The 16,369-nt window shown below is 60.7% G+C and overlaps 6 protein-coding genes across 8 annotated transcripts; 2 read left to right on the top strand and 4 right to left on the bottom strand.

Moving 5' to 3' along the window:
• SDRG_06038 (hypothetical protein) lies at positions 1-3,407 on the top strand. Its single transcript, XM_008611793.1, has one exon. It carries the CDS (start codon positions 94-96, stop codon positions 3,352-3,354), a length of 3,261 nt encoding a protein of 1,086 aa, XP_008610015.1. The 5' UTR covers positions 1-93; the 3' UTR covers positions 3,355-3,407.
• Positions 3,408-3,627: 220 nt separating this feature from the next.
• Positions 3,628-6,810, bottom strand: SDRG_06039 (hypothetical protein). Its single transcript, XM_008611794.1, has one exon. The coding sequence runs from the start codon at positions 6,753-6,755 to the stop codon at positions 3,669-3,671; it is 3,087 nt and encodes a 1,028-aa protein (XP_008610016.1). The 5' UTR covers positions 6,756-6,810; the 3' UTR covers positions 3,628-3,668.
• Positions 6,811-7,079: 269 nt separating this feature from the next.
• Positions 7,080-8,554, bottom strand: SDRG_06040 (hypothetical protein). Its single transcript, XM_008611795.1, has 10 exons — positions 8,529-8,554; positions 8,384-8,479; positions 8,242-8,337; positions 8,092-8,190; positions 7,932-8,030; positions 7,787-7,885; positions 7,636-7,734; positions 7,488-7,586; positions 7,334-7,429; positions 7,080-7,289 (listed from the first exon to the last, which is right to left on the bottom strand). Exons 1-10 carry the CDS (start codon positions 8,547-8,549, stop codon positions 7,152-7,154), a joined length of 942 nt encoding a protein of 313 aa, XP_008610017.1. The 5' UTR covers positions 8,550-8,554; the 3' UTR covers positions 7,080-7,151.
• A 237-nt stretch (positions 8,555-8,791) lies between these two features.
• SDRG_06041 lies at positions 8,792-10,568 on the top strand (the record flags this gene model as incomplete). 2 transcript variants are annotated; one of them, XM_008611797.1, is made up of 10 exons in its annotated part: positions 8,792-8,851; positions 8,895-8,977; positions 9,027-9,509; positions 9,551-9,640; positions 9,685-9,786; positions 9,838-9,957; positions 10,005-10,106; positions 10,154-10,276; positions 10,320-10,412; positions 10,461-10,568. In XM_008611797.1, the coding sequence occupies exons 1-10, from the start codon at positions 8,803-8,805 to the stop codon at positions 10,566-10,568; spliced, it is 1,353 nt and encodes a 450-aa protein (XP_008610019.1). In that variant the 5' UTR covers positions 8,792-8,802. The 2 variants fall into 2 exon arrangements, with proteins under 2 accessions (XP_008610019.1, XP_008610018.1); XM_008611796.1 differs by having other exon boundaries at positions 8,895-9,509.
• A 155-nt stretch (positions 10,569-10,723) lies between these two features.
• On the bottom strand, positions 10,724-13,449 carry SDRG_06042 (the record flags this gene model as incomplete). Of its 2 annotated transcripts, none has more annotated exons than XM_008611798.1 (13): positions 10,724-10,907; positions 10,956-11,108; positions 11,157-11,387; positions 11,435-11,671; positions 11,718-11,810; positions 11,855-11,974; positions 12,016-12,117; positions 12,171-12,305; positions 12,353-12,451; positions 12,496-12,594; positions 12,640-13,158; positions 13,209-13,294; positions 13,341-13,449. In XM_008611798.1, 13 exons carry the CDS (start codon positions 13,447-13,449, stop codon positions 10,734-10,736), a joined length of 2,157 nt encoding a protein of 718 aa, XP_008610020.1. In that variant the 3' UTR covers positions 10,724-10,733. The 2 variants fall into 2 exon arrangements, with proteins under 2 accessions (XP_008610020.1, XP_008610021.1); XM_008611799.1 differs by having other exon boundaries at positions 13,209-13,300.
• A 359-nt stretch (positions 13,450-13,808) lies between these two features.
• Positions 13,809-16,349, bottom strand: SDRG_06043 (hypothetical protein; the record flags this gene model as incomplete). Its single annotated transcript, XM_008611800.1, has 11 exons — positions 13,809-14,268; positions 14,320-14,366; positions 14,412-14,607; positions 14,652-14,745; positions 14,787-14,899; positions 14,941-15,045; positions 15,088-15,162; positions 15,205-15,494; positions 15,542-15,698; positions 15,742-15,996; positions 16,045-16,349. Coding segments are annotated over 11 exons (1,757 nt in total), but the record flags the coding sequence as incomplete, so codon positions are not given.
• Positions 16,350-16,369: the final 20 nt, after the last annotated feature.

A 16,369-nucleotide genomic window follows, 5' to 3' on the forward strand; every position in this document is an offset into this window, starting at 1 on the left:
GCGCTGGCTGTGCGTACTCGCTTGGCGTTTGCGGGTCAAAATTTGTTTGCGTTTCACCGTGTGGCGGCGTCGACCTGGCTCGGGCGGCCGCTCATGTTTCTTCGCGGCGGCTGCGCGCTGCTGCTGCTTGCAACTGCCCCCGTGACACTGACACAAACCAATGGCGTCTCGGTGCTTGTGAGCTCGGGACGTCCGTTCTACGAAGCGTTCGTACTCGCAGGCGAAGCCAACTGGATCACGTACGTCATGTACGAGTGCCAGCTCGTGTTCCACCCGGATGGCTCGATGGGCGCGGCAGCCGTCATCTGGTGCATCTACAGTCTTCTGGACGTGCTGGCACCGGTCACCGTGACTACCACACTAGAGCGCAACTGCTCGAGCACCGACTACATCTACACCCTAAAGTGCACACACGGCGCCATCTCCATCGGTAGCTTACAGCGTCTCTACGTGCTTCTCGGGATCCAAGCTGCCGGTCTCCTTATTACTGTGTTTTGGCAACACCACCGCACACGAATCGACAATCGACGCCCAATTACCGCTCTCTTCACCGGCGTCGCGAGCGCACTGCTTCATCACGAGCTCGACGACATTGGCTACATCCTCACAGGACTGATCCCACTGCAGCCAGATCGCATCTTCTTTGACGTCAAGCTGTGGGTCATCGTACGTGTGACCCAAGAACCTGTAGCGCCGGCCACCGTTGCGGCCGACCCACTGCGATTTCCAGCATCACCGTGGCATGCACGGATTAGCGCTGTCGCTGGCTTTCTTTACGTTGTGGCGGCTGTCAGTAGCAGCTACTCGTACTTGCAGATCGCCAAGCGCACGCTTGTCAACGACCTCATCTGGCCCGGCTTCAGCCTCTCGAGCACTCATGTCTTCTTGTCGAACTGCCTCTGGGGTCGTATCGCTATGAACCAAACAGACGGAGACTTTGCGCTCACTGATCCGTCCATCAACGCGGTTGGCTCGACAGTTGCGTTAACCACGAGCTCCCCGACCCACTTTGGTGCCCGCATGCAATACTCGACGCTGACGACGCTACTCGATGCTGTGCACGGTCTACGAGCTACTGATGCCTGCGACACACCCTGGATCTTTACACCCTACTGCTACCTCGATTTTGGTGGCGTCTGGGACTTGGCTGCCACCGCCACGCGCCAAGCGCGCTGTCGTCGCATGATGGCGACCAACGCTGCCGTGTACCTCGAGTCGCTGCTTCGTAACGTCAAGTGGGACGACTGGGTCACTTGCTGGGGTCCTTCGTTCGACTCTGCTTTTGGCATGCATCTCGCAACGACGCGCCAAGGACAAGCCTTTCTAGCCTCAGTGAGCCAGCCACGCCTCTCGATTGCAGACGAAGTTAGCTACTGGCAGCGCCACGGACTCGAATCGTACGAGCTGCAGTGGCAAAACTTCAAAGTCATCGGACTCGACAACACCTACAGCATTGTCAATGCGCTCGGCCTCTCGTATCCGTTTACGCTTCAGCGGAGCCAGGGCTACTTTCGTCGTGAGTTTCAGACGACCTACAAGCTCTACTGGTCGCTCGCCAACGATCTGGCCAACCTGCGAAACCAAACGAGCTTGTTGCGAGCGTCCCCCGCCTTTGCATATGCCAATGCGTCGTTGGAAGACGTCTACTTGGCGAACGCCACCTTTCTGACGGCGCCACTACCAGCAGGATATGCAGTCGTTCGTGCAGCGCTAGGTCCGTTTGGTGCGATCGATGCCACGTACGTCGAAGTACCGAGGGTCGTCCGCGCTGTTGCTCGGGACATCATGTCAGCCGTCGCAACCCATCGTGCGAGGTCATTGAAGTTGCAGGCTGCCTACGCGACACTGCAAGTGAACTTTCTCGATTTGCTCGTTCCAGCACCGTGGTTGAAGCTTGGCTTTAGCACCGTCGGGGGCTCGCTTCTCTGTTCGGACCTGATGATGGCGAGTTCGAGCCCGATCTCGGTGGGTCTTTTGCGCCTTTTCCTCTTTGAGAGCAAGTGCACGGGCGGCGTGCTCTCGTCGACACTCTCGTCGACGCCGGATGGTTGGGTGTTTGCAGCGCTTTTCTCCAACACGAGCGCTTCGGAGCACTGCGTGCAAGTGCCCAATGCAGCCGCCCAGTGCCGAGCTACTTTTGCCGCCGTCACACAATGGACGGCGACGATGGCGCCTCTCAACATAGCGTCGCTGTCGACAGCCATGGACGCGCTTGTGGCGCTCAACATCTCCCTCATGCAGTACGGAACTCTGCACTCCACGGCCCCCCTCGCGCTCTTCACGACTCCGATTTTCGACGAGCTTTTTGCCTTTTTTGGCTCAATGTTTGTGCTCGACTGGCTGCGCGGCCAGCGGGATGTCGTGCGGTTCACAGGCGACCACGGATCGCTCACGCTTCTCTCGGACCTCATCGTCCGAACGATCGAGCCGGTTGAAGCTGCGGAGCTTTCGTCGATGTTTGCCCTCTACGCCCACGCCACCGTCCAGTACATTACCTTTGTCATGGCAGGGCTGGCCGCCGTTGCAGGCTTGTACATTGTTGTTAGCCGTGGCCGCGTCGAAGGGCTCAACATGCTCGAGCTCAGTCGCGTCGGTGGCATCGTCTGGGTCGGTCGTCCGCTCTTGGTCGTCCGTAGCGTCTCTGCGCTCTGTCTCTTGTCGACGGCGACCACACTGTCGCTCCACTATCCAAGTCCGTACCTCGTATCGTTTGCGACCGAGGCTTCATCGGCGCTCACAACGTGCTTGGCAGCGAGCGAGGTCACGTGGCTCGTTGGCATTCTCAACGACATCTGTCTCGCCATCACACGCGAGCACTCGACGCGCTACACGACCATCAACAGTCTGCTCGTCTGGTCGATTGCAGCTTGCCTCACATCCCTTCAGCCTGTTGAGCACCGGGCGACTATGGACTTTCGCTGCGTCTCTACGGCGCTCGATTTCCAAGTCGACTGCTCAACAGGCTCCATCGCGATCGGGTTTCTCGATCGCGTTTTGCTCTTAATCGCGGTGATCGTCGCCTGCAACGGCGTCTGCTACGGTCTTGTGCGAGCCTTGTGGCCAGTCTCGGCATCCCTACGCCGCAGCCAGTCGCTCCTGCTCACGGCGGGCGCCAAGTACCTCTTCACGCACGACGGGTGGCTGCTTGGCGATGTCTACTACATGGATCGCGCGTCGGCGCTGCTGAGCGGTCTCCTGACGGTCTCGGTGCGCGGCTCTCTCGTGCTCTTTGACGTCAAGACCTGGCGAATGCAGCCAGTGCACTCGAAGAAGCCGACCACAGATGACATCCTCCCTCCTCGGTTTGAGACCGCGGTACCGCTTCCCGACACGCCGATTGCTCACTTTGTCTAAGTCGAGATGGATAAGAAAATAGCCTCGTTCATATCGGAAGAGGTTTGCTAGCATGACATAAGTCTGGCCTAAATCTGCAGCGCGGGAAGGAACCTGAATCATCAAGAGCGCGCCATGAGCTCCATGTTGGTCGAGAGAGACTCTGTCTTCACTTGGCCAGTGGAACTTCCACAGCAAACAAATGAGACGACCTGCTCCACTGCACCTCGTGATCGTCCCTTGGCGAGACAACACCCGGTCGATTCGGATGCGCGGCCTGAACACCAAGACGAATATGGAGTACACTCGTTGGTTAACTTATACAATAGAGCCGCTTACGCCTTGAGCTCGGTGCGGGCGACGATGCCGTGCGTCATGTCTTGGATTTCACGCAAAAGCGAGAAGATCTGCGGCACCGCCGACCCGCTCTCGTTCTCGAGCGGCAAGAGGTGCGTCGCCTTCATGACGCGGAACCGCGTCGGCAAGAACGCGGTCGGCTTCCACCGGATCGCAATCACGTCCTTGTTGGCAAACACAAGGCCAAAGTCGGCGAGGCGGGCGCGGAGCTTCGAGACAACACCCGAGAGCGGGTCCAGCCCTAGGTACAGCGACGACGCGTCCGGACGCATGTTCTTGTAGTACGCCATCCCAAACGGCCCCTTGCTGCTCAGATGGAGCTTCGTCGACGGCAGCGCGTCCGTGTCGAGGTGCAAGACGACGTCATAGTCCATGACGTGGGCAAAGCAGCTCTGCCACGCGTGCGGTGCGCCGCCCGTCTTGAGCCAGTGCAGCCACGACACGGTGGTCGCCCGCGCCAGCGACACGAGACGGTGCACCATCGCGCGCTCGTCGGCGCCGTGGACGCTGGCGCGGCTCCAGCTCGAGAGCGTGTCCATCGCTTCGTACGACGCCGCGACAAAGAGGCCGGGGTGCGTGCTCGGCTGCGTCGCTGACGCGTCAAAGCGCTTCTGCACCTCGCGGTGGTCCTTCTCCGTCCAGATGTCTTGCAGATCGACGATGAGCGCTTCTTCGGCCCACGGGTGCGACGCCAGCAGCGTCAACAAGCGCGTAAAGCCCGAGAGGATCGACATCGGCGGCGCCTCCTTCGAGAGGAAGAGCGATGCAACAAGGAGCTCGATCGTCTCGAGGCGGAGGAGCGACCCGCAGAGCTGCGACTCAAGCCACGTCGACACAAAGCGAACGGTCGGCGCAAAGCTCGGGTGGCGGCTTTGGAGTGCGTGCAGCTGCATCGCGTGCGGGACCGCGTACTGGCGCGCGGCAAAGTCGGCGCAGAGCGACCGGTCGCGCTCCGTGTGCAAGAGCAGGCGAAAGACGTAGCCATCGACGGCGACGTCGACGCCGGTTGCAAACACGTGGCACGTGTACGCGCGCGACTTGTGCTCGTCGAGCGCGTGCGCAAGATGCACGTAGAACCCGAGCTTGGCCTTCTCGAGCGCGTCCGCGGTCGTCGGCCAGCTCGACGACGACTCAAACTGGAGCACGACCAGGATCGGGTCAACGACCGTCGAAATGTACTTGGACGCCACCGAAATCGGGGTTTTGGACGCGAGCGGGTGCGGCAGCGGCGGCGACGGGCTCGTATAGCGATACGCTGGCGCGACGGGCTGCACGTCCTTGACCTTGAGCGGGAGCACATCGTCGAGCGACCGGAGCGTCGCGCCGAGGGCGTTCCACGTCTTGTGCAGCGCCGGCACGTGCTTGGCAAACGCGGCAGCGTCCGTATCCGCCTCGAGCAGCGTCGCGTTCGACGACGTGATGTCGCCAATGCTCGGGACGTGCGCCATCACAATGTACGCGACGATCGCACACAGGATCTCGTGGGGCTTGACGTCGTCCCACACGACCGCCTCGACGATCGCGCCGTCCTTGAAGCGACGCAGCTCCGCCTTGGTCTTCCAGAACGCGCGGAACTCGGCCGCCGCGGTCGTGTCGTCGGCATCCGGACCCTTGTCCACAATACGCGTCGCGTGCTCGGGCACGATCGAGAGCCCGAGCGTCATGGACGTCGGCAGCGGGCGGCGGCTCGAGAGCGTCCACGTCGACGCCGACGCAATCAGTGCTCGCACGCGCGCGACACGGTCGCCAAGCGCCTTGGTCGCCAGCGCCGCCACGTACGCGGGCCACGCGACGTCGAGGTCGACTTCGAGCGTCGGCACGGCGTTGGCCTTGGCCTTGGGCAGCGGCACGTGGATGTACTCGTCGTAGCGCGCATAGACCGAGTGCTGGAGGATAAAGACGCGCTGAAAGTCAAGCAGCGTGCCCTGCGAGAGCCAGCGGTACGACTGCTGCGCGAGCCACTGCATCTCGACAAAGCCGGACGCCGAAAGCGACGCAAAGAGGTTGAGCCGGTTCGACGCGTCAAGCAACACGACGTCGAACGCGTCCGAGAACACTTGGAGCGCAGCGTCGGTCGGGACGACATCGCCGTCCGATGGAAAGACGAGGGCCGTGCTCGTATCGTACGAGGCCAGAAACTGGAGCCAGATCTTGAACATGGCATCGCTGCTCGTTGTGAGATGGATCTTCTTCGATTGCACGAGGTAGAGGAGCAGCATGGACGCCTGGAAGCCGTTCATGTCGAGCGACCGCTGGCGCAGCCACACTTTGGCGAGCATGCACGTCTCGACAAACGCCGGCGACTGCGACGCGATGGCGTGGAGCGCCTTGAGGTGGCTCAGCATCCGCATGTCTTCGAGGATCGCATTGTTGTAGCGCGGCGTGGGCGTCGCCACGTCGCTGCGGATGTTGCTTCGCCCAGGATTGAGCTTGGCGACGCTAAAGCAGTTCTCGGGAAGGACCGGGTACACGTGGAGCGACACCGAATGGCCCTTGATCTTCTTCGCCAGCGATGCGACGAGCACGGGCTTGTTGGCGTCACCGTGGAAACTCGTGACGCGGATGGACGCGACAACGTCGGCGCCATCGACCTGGAGACTCTGGAGCGCACCGGCAAGCACGCCGAGGTACAAGTTGCGCTTGTCGTGGTACCGGTAGTTGAGAAAGTCCTTGGGCACAAAGCAGGACGATGGCATCGTCACGGCCAAGTCGATGGTCAAGCTACTCGCCTTCTTGATGCCATGGCGCAGCGTGTGCGAGCCGAGCACATCGAGACGCGCGGGCGCCGCGAATGGCAGCGCGACCTCCTTGAGGAGGTTGCGCGTGGGCAGGCCCGGCATGGCCAAGCACGACGACGTGACCTGCTGCTCGGGCAGCGCGTCCAAGCACTGCTTGATGGCCACGAGGATCGGGTTGACGCCATTGACCTTGTCGTAGGCGACGCGGACCTCGTCGAGCAGCTGCGTCGTCTGCAGCCGGAGGAAGTTGGTCGTGTACACGGAGGACGCGTCCGCAGCGTTGAGCTGCAGCATCTCGGCCGTCGTCGGCGGCGCGTAGAGGCTCATGCTGGGGGCGGTGGCGAATATGAAGATGGAACGAGACCAACCAAGTTGATCCAAGGGGCACCAACAATTGTTCACGGCGCCACTTTTTGGCCAATCAGCATCGTGTGTTTGGAAGTACCAACGTTTGATTGGTCGACAGCATTTATTTTCGCATTGTTGCAGTTGCATTTGATACCATACAACGGTGGTATGTTTTAAATAAAGGAGCACGAGGATGAAACAGTGTTTTCAAAAGACGCTGTCTGAAAACAGTGTTTCCTAGAAGGACGACATCAAGTCGGCTGCACAACAGCCTCCTTGTGCAAGCAATGTCGGTCCACAGAGGGCAATCCAACAAAATATAGTGTAGTCCTTCGTAATGGTGGCCACTCGGGCTTACTAGTATACTTGAAGAAACTACTTGACATCAGGGACGTTGTCCGAACTGGCGTCTCGTCCGAGAGCTTGCTTATCAGCTCGGTCCACGATGGCGCGGCACAATAGCAAGACGACGTCGGTATGGCTTCGTGTGGCGGCGTGTACCATCGGCCCGCGCTACGTCGAATTGAGTCGCACGCGGTGCTGAGACGAAGCCCTACCGCCGTGCACTCAATGGTGGCGTTGGCCGCGAGCAAGATCGCAACGACGTCAGCGTGGCCGGCTGCGGCAGCCTCGACCAGCGGAGTGATGCCTTGCTATAGAACCGAAAATATGCCATGTGGTCCTCCTATATTGCCGCAGGACGCCACGTACGTTGTCGCCTTGGTGGACGTTGGCCCCAGCAGCCAGAAGGCTCGTGACGACGCGGGTGTGGCCACCTGCCGCCGCCGCAAACAGCGGAGTTTCGCCCCGCTAGAAATACGCGCGTGGGTGTGATGGCGCCGTGCATGTACAAGCGTACGTCGTTGCAGCGGTGCACATTGACGTTGGCGAGGAGGAGCCGGTCGACGACATCCGCGTGGCCGTGGCAGGCTGCTGTCCACAGTGGCGTGGTGAGCGTCTAACGTTATAGAACAGGAGATGAGACACTGCCGATAGTAGAAACCGCATACGGAGTCGCGGCCGTTGACTAGCGCGCCCTTGGCGAGCAAGAGGTTGACCGCGTCGAGGTCGCCCTTGTGGGCGGCTTGAAACAGCGCACCGCCCTTGGTCTACAACGGAATGATTCGCATCGCTAGCGAGGAGGCAGAACGGTACTTTGGTCTCGAGGTTGACGTTGGGGTTGGCGTCCAGCAGAAGCGGCAGCAGCCACGTGTGCTTGCTCACGACAGCGAGCCCGAGCAGCGGCACTTCGCACTACGCACCCAACCAGTGTATTCGGTCAGTTGGGCGATACCATGGACGATACTAACGTTACCAAAATGGTGTCGACGGTGGCACCCGCGGCGAGAAGCCGCCGGAAAATGGCCTCGGGGGCCTCTCGCTCGACCGCTACGGCGAGTGGGGACGGGACGTTCTACACCCAGCAACATTGTGTCGGGCACGAAACTGCGGATTCGCTGGATACCGAGCCGCCATAGTTGACATTGGCGCCGGCCGCTAAGAGGCAGTCGAGAACGTCCTCGCGTCGGCTCCACGTTGCATTGTACAACGCCGAGTAGCCCTACAAACGATAGAAACCATTGGGTCTAGTAGCAAGGGGCACCAACCCATTTGGTTGCATTTGGGCTCACGCCTTGCGCCAGCAGGGCCTGCACTTGAGCGAGGTCGCCGTCCGTCGCCGCTTGCGCCAGCTCCGCTTCAAACTAGTTTTGGACAAGCATTCGGTCTCGTGTTGATGCGGACTCAATTTACCGCGCTTTGAGTTTGCCCCATGCCCGTAGAATTGAGAAATGATGCACATCGGGCGGCCGCTCTTGGCTCTTGCCCCCCCCCTCTTTTTTTTTGCAGGGCCAGGTCCTAGACAAATGTCCCACCGTCGTCTGCGCTTATTCTCGCACAGAAATTCGGCGGCAGAGGGTGGTCGTGTTTCATGCCCCCTGGTGAGGGCCCCATTAAATGCAAAAACCGGCACCCGACAACCCTGCCGGACAACTCATCTATTCACTTGCACATCCATCAGTCCAAGATGGTCACACCGAACGACGCGCGAGCGCGCACCTTGCCGCTGCCCGACGGTGCAACGAGCTGCCACTGCCGATACCTTGACGCCTCGCGTAGATGAAGAGCTCGTGCCGTCGCCCGGCCTCCGCTTTGACGCCTTTGCCATCACGAACGCCAGCCAATCGACGACCTTTTTCAAGGTACGCTACGTCATCCTTGGCTACTACTTGAGCTAGGATACTGGCCTAGACTGGCTGTGCGGTGTGTCCGGACGCCTCGCTGTCGTTGCACGCGACCCCGGGGCGCATTCGGTGTACGCTGCCAAACGGGTTTTGGACGAGCTTGGACGTGACGACGATCCTCGACTTTACGAGCGATGTGGCGCTAAGCAATCTGCACCTGGTGCAGTGCATGTACCTCGGTGACCGCGTCCAAGTCGAGTCGCTTGCGTTCGGTCCGGTGCAAGCCAATGTCGCGACCTCCTGGACGAGGAAGCGCATGAACCCCTTCTACTTTGCGACGCCGAGCGCAATGACGTCGCCGGCACGTAGCGACGTCTTTTACTTCAACGAAAAGAACGCGCTGGTCGGCCACCACCGCCTCTTGCTCGGGTCAGTGCTCACGCCCGACAACCATTACAAGAACCAGCTCGTCGACCACGTGGTCCTCCGTGAGCGCGCGAGCATCCGCACCACGTTGCACAAGGTTGTGATCGTCCCGTCGCTCTACAAGGTTCGCAAAGTCGCTCTTGTGCGTCTTCCGATCTCGGCTAGTATAACCGCGATGTGCTTTTGGACGCGATTGACGATGGTGCTGACGACATTGTTCGGCTCCTTGTCGACCACGGCGCCGACATCAAAGGGGTACGTCGACTATCCAACAGTAGTTGTACAAGTGTGCTGCGTAGGTGTGCAGTGACCGGCTCCTCGCCCGGGCCCTCGATCAGAGCGACGTCGAGACGGCGATCTATGCGCTCAAGCATGGCGCGGACGTTCAGTCCCGAATCGAGGTGCGATTCCTACAGCAACATGTGGCTGTTACTCTTGTCGCCGTAGGGCAGCTCGCTCGTATGGTGCTGGCCGGCAACGACGCCATGCTCGAGGTGCTCGTGAATGCAGGCGCGTACCTCGGCGACCCGTGCGACCTCCACAAGTACATTCGCTGCGGCCGGCGCTGCCCGGTACCTCCCATTTGACGACGCGTGGTGCGTATTCGCGCACGGAATAGCCCACCGAGGCGCCCTTGGTCGCAGCGTACACGAGCAACCAACCACGCATGGCGCAGCTTCTCCTGGACCTCCACGCGCCGATCGACGTAGCGCAAAAAGCTGTGCGATCCCCTCGTGGTCATCGAAACTGTGCAATCGTGCGGTGTAGGCTCCCCGCAACTGCCTCCTGGCGCTCTGTCTACCGCACCTGACGGACGAGTGTGCGCGCCGGTGGCATATCCTGCAGCTCCTCGAGCGCGGCGCTGCCACCATGATGCACAAGCCCAACCAGGTAGGAGAACCCTAACCGCCCGTGTAGCGTCGATTTCCAATAGGACGGAATGACACCGTACGAGCTGGCGACGGCGATGGGCGCGACAACGATTCGCAAAAGCTTTGATCTCTACACCAAATCCTCAGCCGCAAAGGTAGCCGGGTGTTGTACGCTCACCAAGGTGGCTCACTCGCCTGAATAGCTGGCGGACGACGGACCAGTGGACGACAATTGCGCGTCCCCGGCGGGCAGCTCGGCGCTGAGTTACACGTACGACTCGGACGCGTCGGATGACGTCCTCGATCAGTAGCGACTGTGTCCATACTAAGCACCTCCTAACACAAGAGAAAATCGAAGTGTCGGCTCCATGGATCCCTGTACATAGGTTCATCTTCCATCGCCACCTAATTCGATTTAACATGAAGGTGGACGACAGGTCGAGCGAAGACTGCATTCCGTGTTTTAGTGGCCGACACTAGACGGCAGCGATGTGGTTAGGGTACATTGGCGACGCGTCATCGTCGTCATCGTCCAGTTCGATTTCGTCGAACCGGACGCGGCTACCGTCGTCCAAGGTTTCCGTTTGGTCAAAGTACGCGTCGTAGATGGGTCCGACGCTCACTGTCCGCCCCCCGCACGCCGTGTCATCCTACAGGAATGCGATCAAATAATCATGTTTCTCGCTGCAAATGCGGACCCGAAAGTATGCGTCGTAGATGGGCCCGAGGTCGAACCCGCCGTCAGCTCTGTCGGGCTGGGTTCCATCCATCGTGCTGCCATCACCCGCCTCGACGAGCTCGTGCTCGGTGCCGGCGTTGACCATGCTGTGGTTGGTGCAAGTCGTGTCGAGCTACAGCAATATCAGATCTGAGTCGCCCGATACGAATTTCCTGCGTACCGAGTCGGCGGTCGACTGCACAAAGTAGCCGTCGTAGACACTGCCCATCGCGAGCGCCTGCGCCGCGCCTTCGTCGGTCGTGACGACCATTGTGCCGTCGTCGCCTGCCTCGACGAGCCCGTGGTCGGCGTCGTTGAACGTCCCGTCGTCCACGTCATCGGGCGAGATGGCCTCGGCGGTGATCTGCCCCGTCGCGCGGATCTCATGCATCCACGCATCATTGTCGACGGTCTACACCAGGCGTTCGTCCACTTGATGCATTGATACAAGAGAAATACCGAGACGAGGGCCGCTTGGTGGTACTCGATCTGGTTGTTGGCGTCGTCGTTGGCTTCAAAATGCATGGTCATGTCCTTGGCGAGCGCCAAGTGATCGCCAATCGCATCGTACGTCGCTTCTTCGGCCATCGCGTCATCGGGCGGGAGGACACGCGAGTGCGCGTGGCCCAGAATCGAGAGCATGCGTCGGTCCTTGAGTGCCACAGCGAGGGCGACAAGCCCCGCTTCGTCCAACATCTAGAAGCTCTAAAGGTCACATGCTATCGAATGAAAGCGTGTATACCGGGAGGTTGGCACTCGACTGGTAGTGGACAAAGAGCTCGGCGATCGCATAGAGCTGGTGCTTGACCACAAAATGCATGGCCGAGACACCCATCTACAGGGCTTGATGCTCGGCGGTGCCACGAGAATGGCGTATACCTTGTTGAGGCGGTGGATGCTGGCCACCGCGCCGTGCTCCAAGAGCGCCAGCACGTGCGCCATGCGCTCGTCGCCATGGAGGGCCATGATGCAGTTGGCTAAGATGCTATGCTGCGGGTACTACTCTGCGATGAGATCCAGCCAAGGGTTGGTGTGCGTACAGCGCCGCGGTTGTCGTTGACGTCGGCGCCCTTGCGCAACAGCAGCGACGCAATCTCGGGCTGCCGCCACACGTAGGCACACTGCAGCGCGGTTGCATGGTCCTGGATCATCATATCGTTCTCTCTTAGAGCTCTGCCATGACATGACCACGTACGCAGTGCTGAACATCGCACGGGTCGGCCCGAAGCGCACACGCTGGACCGATCGCAGCGCCGGCGTCCAAGAGCAGCTCGACCATGCTCATGCTGCCGCCCATGATGGCGACATGCAGCGGAGTCAGCGCCGTCGTCTACGCCATTCATTCGCTTCCTCATTCGTAGCTGCTGGGAAACGTACGATGACGGCTCCATCGACGCTCGCGCCTTGCTTGAGGAAGAAGCGTGTCATCTCAAAGTCCTTCTTCTGCACCGCATTGTGCAGCACCGTGTGGTTCGCCTACGAACTCTTTAAGACGCCATGCCGACGAGCTCGTCTTCCACCAAGTCGACGCTGTTGATGTCGGCGCCATGGGCAAGCAGCAGCTGCAGCGTCGGACACGCGCGGTGGTTGGCCGCTGTGTGCAGCAGCTGCGTCGCCTCCTAACCAACTCGTCAGCAACCGGCAACAACGGTGCACGTACGTACCTGGACACAGGGACCGCGTCGGTTGAACGTCGCTTTGTGGAGTGCGCGGTGTACGTGGTCGAGCGACGCATTATCCTCAACACGCTGCAGCAAGATGGCGTTGGCGACCCGCGGCGAGACGAAGCGGAAGACCGTTCGGTGGTGGGCGAGAAACCGATCGTTGACAAAGTAAAAGATGTCGCTGCGGACCGGCTCGTCGCGCTGTTGAAAGCGGCCGCGGTCGATGCGCGCTTTAAATGGATTGGTCGGCCACGCAATGTCCCACGCCACGACGCCGTCGTCATCGACCTTGGTAGCGCCGAGGAAGCGCGCGTCGCGGACAAAGACGTCGTCCTTGGCGAAGTAGATGCGCTGGATCATGCGCAGCTTGCCCCACGGCTCGTCACCGACCGTTTGAATCTGCAGTCGGTAGACAAACGACGGCAGTGTCAGAAATGAACTCGGCAAGTCGAGCCGTAGCTCGCCCTTGGCGGCCTCCAGCACCGACGCCATGGACGAGCCGCACGTCATGCAGCCCACCTACAGGACCGTCAGGCATGCATATCGCTTAAGAGCGCATGGCACCGTACGTTGAAGAGCGGCGCCGTCTCGGTCGCCGGCGCGACGCAAAAGCCCGTGACAGCAAACGAAGCGTGCTGCCATGGCAGCGCTTCCTCTACGCCTAGCATCGTCGGTACATGGCATGCGAAGGACAGCGGTACCGAGGAAGGGGGCGTGGAGGAGCTGCGTCTCGGCCGCGTGGTCGACACCGCTGCTGGCGCGTCGGTGGAGGCGAGGGTTGGGGCGAGGGTTGGCGGCGGCAATGGGCATGGCAAATTTGAGTCTGGGACGGTCGCTACACTGAGAAAAAGACCGGCTGGTCGCGGCCGTTTTAATTTGAGCCAATGAAAATGGCTTGCTCGCGACGGCTCGACCAATCCCATCGCTGCAAAGATCGCCGCACGTGGTCCTCGGCCAAAAAGCGGTACATGGCGCAGAAACGCGGTCCTATTCGCGCGCATTTGACAAGAAGGGGGTACGTGGCAAGGCCGCTCTTGGCTACTGCGCTTCAAGGACGTCGTCCCGCGGAGAGCGGCTACGACCTGATCGACATGCTACTCGTTGGATGCACTCGGCTGCATGCCATGCACCCAAACGAGAAGAGATCTAGAAGCGCGCAACGGCTTCGATCAATGGCTGGTGGCCCGTTGGCGTCGCAAGCGTCGTCGATCGCAGAGACAAAGAGCCGAGCGTCGAGAAGGACCTACTTGAAGAAGTAGCAACGTTGCGCCATCTTTGTTGAAGCGGATTTGATTGCAGTTGATTGCCCAAGCCAGTTCGAGACTGTTCCACCTCGATTTCGCACCACAATCAAAGCTATAGCTCCGTGATCTTAGTTGCGTCTTAGTCTAGTTGGCGATGACCAACCAGAGGGTTCCCGCCCACAGAACCAATACCATGGCTCATCTCCGGTGGTAGCAAGAGCCACCAGACCCGAACGAGGATGTGGCGCTCTTATTCGGGGACGTCTCAGAGCCAATGCAGCATCGGACCTTGGGGACCGTGGCCGAGGCGGCAGTCTTGGCTGCTCACCAAGATTGCATGGACGTAGCGGATGGCGTGGAGCACTGCCGACTTGATGTCGGGCACCTAGACACCTGTCAATGTATGGACAGAAACACACGATACGATATGGATGACCTTGGCGTAGTGCGCCGCGATGGCCGACGCGAGCGTGCACCCGGTCCCTGCTAGCGTGAGTCTCCTTCTTACACCCGTGCACACGTGGTTACCGTGGGTGTTGGTCGTCGTGATGCGAGGCGACTCGAAGCAAAAGCATTCGGTGCCGTCGTAGAGGACGTCGACGACCTTGGCCGGGTCGTCGAGGTGCCCGCCCTTGACGAGCACGTAGCGCGATCGGCCAAGCCGCTGCAAGTCGGCAGCCGCGACCTTCATGTCGTCGACCGTTGAAATCGAACGGCCGTCGAGCTAGACGCCGTCAATCACACTGCGCATCGGCAACGCTCGCGTACCAGGAACGAGGCTTCGGGGATGTTGGGGGTAATGAGCATCGCCAGTGGGAAGAGCTCCTTGACGATGCTCGCATGCGCGTCGGCCTCGAGAAGCCTGCATTGTCACATGAGCGATGGCAAGTAGGATGGCCGTACGTGTGGCCGCTCGTCGACACCATGACCGGATCCACAATCAGCGGGATCGCGTCAAACTCCTTGACCGCGTCGACAACGCACTGCACGATCGCCGCCGAGGCCAGCATACCGGTCTACAGACCGCATGACATGTTGTGCGATGACGTCATCGTACCTTGATGACGTCGGCACCAATGTCCTCAAGCACACACCGAATTTGCGCGCGGAGGGTCGCGATCGGCACGGCGTGGATACTGAGCACCCCGTGAGTGTTTTGCACCTACGGTGTATCATAGCGTCGACGTCGCCGAGGACAGCGCACCGTGATCGCAGTGACGGCGCTCGTGGAGAAGACGCCGAGGGCTGTGCACGCCTTCACGTCGGCTTGGATCCCGGCCTACGTGCACCGTCAAATCGTTGGTGCGGACGGAGGACGTACACCGCCGCCGCTGTCCGAGCCTGCAATGCAGAGGACGCTTGGCACACGCGCGGCCGGCGCATGGATCGGCGCCGCATCGTCGCTAGCCACTGACGTCGACAGGACGAGCAGCTCGGTGCACGCGTCTCGTTCGTCAGCGCCGACGTCGGTTGCGGTAACCTGCAACGACGCGCCGTCCAAAATGCGTGTTAGCACCGCTGCCAAGAGCGAGGCCGACGGCAATGGTTCGATCGAAGACGTTGGTGACGCGAGCACCAGCGTCGTTGCGTCGCACTGCAGCACCGTCGGTCCTATTGCATTGGGAGATGAGACTCGTGGCAACTTCGAGGTGACGTACGGAGCATCTCGCGGGCGTTGGCGACCGGAAAGTACGCGTCAAAGAAGCTGCGCTCGAGCTGCATCGCGCGGTCGTAGAGCGCAAACAGACGGCGCTCGTCGACCTCGTCGCGCGTCGCGATCGTATCGAGAAGCGCTTCCATGACGTTGGCGCTGGCCTGTACACGAGTGTTCGCCGTGTAGCCGGATGCTATGATGTACCTCAAACTCGGCAGTCGCGTACGTCTCGATCCACTTGGCGTATGTGTTCACGCCCGGCGTGGCCGTGAGGTGGGTGCGGGCGCCGGCGAGCGCCTGGCCCAAGGCGGCGTAGAGCCGGGCGCAGGGCACCATGGCAGCGAGGATCTCGGCGACAGATGTCGCGGCCTTGGCCGTCGCACGAAGAAAGTCGACGTACGCCCGCGTGGCCGGGGTCGCCGAGGTGGCATCGACCACATGCGGCGGCACGCCCCACGACTACGTATGGACGGTGTTGGTGACCGTGTTGGATGAGGCTGCACGTACCTCCATGAAGGATGTATGCAGCTCGAGCTCCTCGTTGACGCCTTGCATGAGCTTGACGAGCGCAATTGCATCGGCTGGCGAGTCGGCCTTGGCGACTGCGACCGCAAATGCTTGGAGGAACCCGTGCAGGTAGAAGGCGTCTTGCTTGAGGAACTCTTGAAAGCTTGTGAGTGGAAGCGCGCCCGAAGCGACGCCCAGCAAGAAGGGATGGTACACGCAGCGGAAGCGCGTCGGCGACGCATCGGCCCACAGCCGGCGACTCAATGGCGTCCCGCTGACCATGGCTTGACACAAATGAGTCATCGCTGGGGCACTGTTTTAAACG

Source organism: Saprolegnia diclina (genome assembly GCF_000281045.1).
Source record: "Saprolegnia diclina VS20 unplaced genomic scaffold supercont1.16, whole genome shotgun sequence".
Classification (NCBI taxonomy): Eukaryota; Oomycota; class Saprolegniomycetes; order Saprolegniales; family Saprolegniaceae; genus Saprolegnia; species Saprolegnia diclina.